The 4,172-nt window shown below is 33.7% G+C and overlaps 1 protein-coding gene across 1 annotated transcript in view; it reads right to left on the reverse strand.

Moving 5' to 3' along the window:
- The window catches only part of LOC103598628 (leucine-rich repeat and IQ domain-containing protein 3-like), a gene marked incomplete at both ends in the record, with an annotated part of 18,157 nt that overhangs the window by 6,446 nt on the left and 7,539 nt on the right, over window positions 1-4,172 (reverse strand). The window contains one exon of the mRNA XM_008582666.1: window positions 2,584-2,709. Coding sequence (XP_008580888.1) covers window positions 2,584-2,709 — 126 coding nt within the window. The remainder of the gene's footprint in view (window positions 1-2,583; window positions 2,710-4,172) is intronic.

The following is a 4,172-nucleotide window of genomic DNA, read 5'->3' on the forward strand; positions in this document are numbered from 1 at the left end:
GAAATCATGTAGATGCTTATGAGTCTATGAGTGCTGGGGAAGCAAGGAAGAAGGAGAAGCAAGATGTGGAAAAGGAGGAGATGAGCAAGGAAGTAAAAATAAATTCCATTTTAATGTTAATTTTAAAAATATTTCAGGCCTTAAATTAGTATCTAGGATGCATTTTGAAAATACAGGGGACATATCAGGACTAGACATATAACCTAGAAATACAGATTTTGTATCCTTCAAAATATAAACAGTAAGTAGCAGTAAAGGTCATGAGATTGACTTAGGACAGTATATAAATACGAAAAGAGAGCTATGTACAGAAAAATCATTGTGCATAATATATCTGCCTTAGTACAAGGTAATAGAGACACAGAGATCAGTAACATATTCTTTTCCTTGAGAAGCTCACACTTGGGTAAAAACAGTCAAGGAAATATTCATTATCTATTGTATGATTAAAGCTATAACAGATCCACATTATGGAATGGGAGCAGAGAGGAAGGGCAACAAACATTCGATAAATGTATTGACTGAACGAATGACTTATATCTGAATATATCACGCAAACAAGCTTACCACTCCTTGATGGTGCCTCTCAAATCTTCTCATGTAGTTGACAAATCCTCCTACAACTACACAGAGAAGACTTCTGCCTCTGCTACTACATGCTCACCTTTATTAAATGCTTACTCTGTGGAAAGTACTGTTCTGCTTCATTTATGTGTTTTTTCTCATTTAAGTCTCCTAACAACACTATCTGATATGGATTATTATTTTCATTAAATCCTCAAAATATATGTATTATTTCCAAACTCAGAACAGAAAACTGGTGTAACAGAGAGATTAACTAACTAGCTATGGTTAACGTAGGTCTGTTATTCTTTCTACCATCTCACAGTATCTCCCTTTGTGCTTTTTGCAGAATAATTAGAAATAGCAATATGATTCTCTCCTTAGTTATCTGCTAGTGAACAGAAAAGTGAGAGTTGATGCCATGGATTTAAATACATAGCTATTATTTTACAGAAAATTAGGAAGGTAGTACCAGCTTTTGTTAGCAGTCCAGCATAAAAACACAACTAAATAATGATGGTTGTAAAATACTTAATTTCTGAAAATTTATTGTAGACTGATAAAATTAGAAAATTGTTTGTTAGAACATCATGGCTTTAAAAACTTACATAAATTACTGATAAGTCTGCAAGAGAAATTTTGAATGGCATTAGCTACATTATATTAAGTGAGTGATGTCATAATTATAGTGAGACATTTATCCTTCTAGATATATGAAAACCCTATTAAAAATTGCCACAAATTATATCATGGTTCCTTATATCATTTAAATATGTTTCTTTATTTTTAAAATGTCCTACCATTAGTATGTATTAAATGGACTTAAAATTAATATATGCCATTTCTGTATACTTTATGGTCACAATTACATAATATATGTTCTCCATTATTTCTTTCTCTCTCTGTCTGTCTCTGTTGTTCTTTCTAGCCTCCACACATAGGCAGAAAAGGCAAACACATCAAAAGTAAATATACAAAAATCATATAGTCTCCAAGGAAGGTGACAGGAATGTTTAATTTCCTTTTATACTTTATACTTCTGAATTCTAATAAGAGCATGAATCACTGATACAATGGTGAAAACTGTTAGAAAAAAAAAATCAGAGATTGTTTTAACAAAATAAAAAGGAAATATAATTAAATATATGAAAATAGGTAATGAAAGTAATCAAAGTACACAGTGCCTTAATAAAAGTCAGCAGTAGGGGCAGAAATTACTATGCTAAGGTTGCCAGAGAAACTGAAAATAGCTTATGAATTGCTATACTCAGAGACGGTATGAAATAGAATATAAGCAATGTCTTTGCAATATTATCTGCTGCTGTGGGTTATATGCACTCCCTGAAAGTTCACGTATTGAAAACTTGACTCCCATTGCAACAGTGTTAAGAGGGTGGGAAATCTGAGTATGGCATTTGAAAGGTGGAGCCTTTATGAGGTGATTAGATTGTGAGGATTGAGCCCTCCTGAATGGATTGATCCATTCCTGGAGTAATGGGCATGGTTCTGATGACTTTAAAAGGAGATTAAGTGAGTAAGTTAACTCTCTTGCTCAGCTTGTTCTCACCATGTGACACACTATAGAGAGTTCTCACCCAGAAGGCCACCACATGTGTCGCCTAGACCTTGGGCATCCCAGCTCCCAAACTGTAAGAAATAAATTTCATTTCTTTATAAATTACCCAGTTTCAGGTATTCTGTTATAAGCACGAGAAACAGACTAATGTACCTGTAATAAATGAAATCAGTTTTAATTGTTCCTTCGGTATCTGGACATAAAGGACATTTTTGGAGGGGCTAAGTCAACTTGATTTAAGTTAAATTATAATCAATAAGAGAAACAGTTTAACTATTCTTTATATTTTTAGAAGATTTACATAGAAATTCATTTTGTGATGTAGATTATTTCTTCATTCGGAGTATTATTTCAATGTCCTTCAACTAAAAATAATGGCTGTAATTTAAGATGATCATAGGATGTGAACTGGCATGGGTTTATTTTCTCAAACCACTGAGAACTTTACGTTTGTTTTTACTTTTGCAACTTTTGCTTTAGCCTCTTGGAATCTTTCACAGGCTTTTTGAAGGGCAAGTATATTGAGAACAAATTTTTCTTCACAGTGCTTTTTATGTGTTTCTTGAGCCCTAAGAGGAAAAAAGAAAATAGAATGAGATACTTTTAAATGACTAAAACCATAGCAATTAATCAGATTGTTCATGATGATTACTAGAGGACTTCAAAACAGACATATATAAATGGGAAAAAGAACTATAGAATTTTGATTTATCATTAAATAGTATTCATATTTGGTTAATACTTATAAGATTTCTATTGGCTAGAACTGGTAATTCTCAGAAATCACAGCTTAGATGCCCAAAGAGTCGTCTAAACTAGCCTATGTCATGATTTGCAGAACTTCTACTTAAACCTCATTAAATCCAAGCTTCTTCTAGGATTCTGTTATTAACTGAATGTATTCCCCCAAAATTCATATGTTAAAGTCCTAACCTGCAGACCTTAGAGTGTGACTGTATTTGGATATAGGGCCTTTAACAGGTAATTAAGGTTAAATGAGGTTATATGATATGTCCTAATCAATAGAATTAGTGTCCTTATAAGAAGAGGAGGAGACCCCAAAGATGTGAGCACACAGAAGAAAGGCCATGTGAGGACGTAGAGACAAGATGGCCATCTGTAAGTCAAAGAGAAAAGTCTCGGGAGAAACCAAACCTGCTCACACTTTCCAGCTTCCAGAACTGTGAGAAAATAAATTTCTCTTGTTTAAGCCACCCAGTTTGTGGTATTTTGTCACATCAGACCTAGCAAATTAATACTCTGCCAAACCTGGGAACTGTCACAGGAGAATTCATTCATTCATCCTCATTCATTCAGAAATTATGTATTGTAATACTTGGCACTATCCTAGATGCTGGAGACATAAAGATAAATATACAAGGGTACTTCAAAACATTCATGCAAAGATTCATATTAATTTTAAATTCTATTTGTCCATGAACATTCCAAAATACTCTTATACATGATATAACTGAGAAGCTTATAGAAAGTTAAGAAAAATAAAGGTATTTGAATATATAGGTGAAATATTATAGTACTGTACTGAAAGCATTACTTAAGAAGACAGAGTGAAACAAAAATTGAGGGAAAAGTTGGTAAATAAAACCTGGATGGAAAGGATACAGAAGATAGAAAAGGCTTCCAAGTTGAAATAACCCTTGAACTGAGTCTTGAAAGATGTGCATTTTCCAGGCAGAAAGTGTGAGGAAGGGCATTTTGTTCAAGCTATTTTATGTAGCATGAACAGCCAAAACAAAAGCAGAGAGGGTAGCACAGTTTGGCATGCTCCAAAAAACTGACATCACTCTAATTGTCTAGGTCATACATTTCTGAAAAGGAAAACAGAAGAGCAGATAAGCTTGGAGAAGCAATCTTAGGCCAGATCACGGCGTACTTTATATGTACGTGTACTCAGATATCTGGACTTGGGGAGTGGAAGAGAGGCTTAAGTCTAGAAAGCCTGCAACTTATTGACTGTGTGATTTTGGACAAGTTATTTAAGTTCTCCCTACCTCATTTTCTTCATCTTTAA

Source organism: Galeopterus variegatus, unplaced genomic scaffold (genome assembly GCF_000696425.1).
Source record: "Galeopterus variegatus unplaced genomic scaffold, G_variegatus-3.0.2 Scaffold2688, whole genome shotgun sequence".
Taxonomy (NCBI): Eukaryota; Metazoa; Chordata; class Mammalia; order Dermoptera; family Cynocephalidae; genus Galeopterus; species Galeopterus variegatus.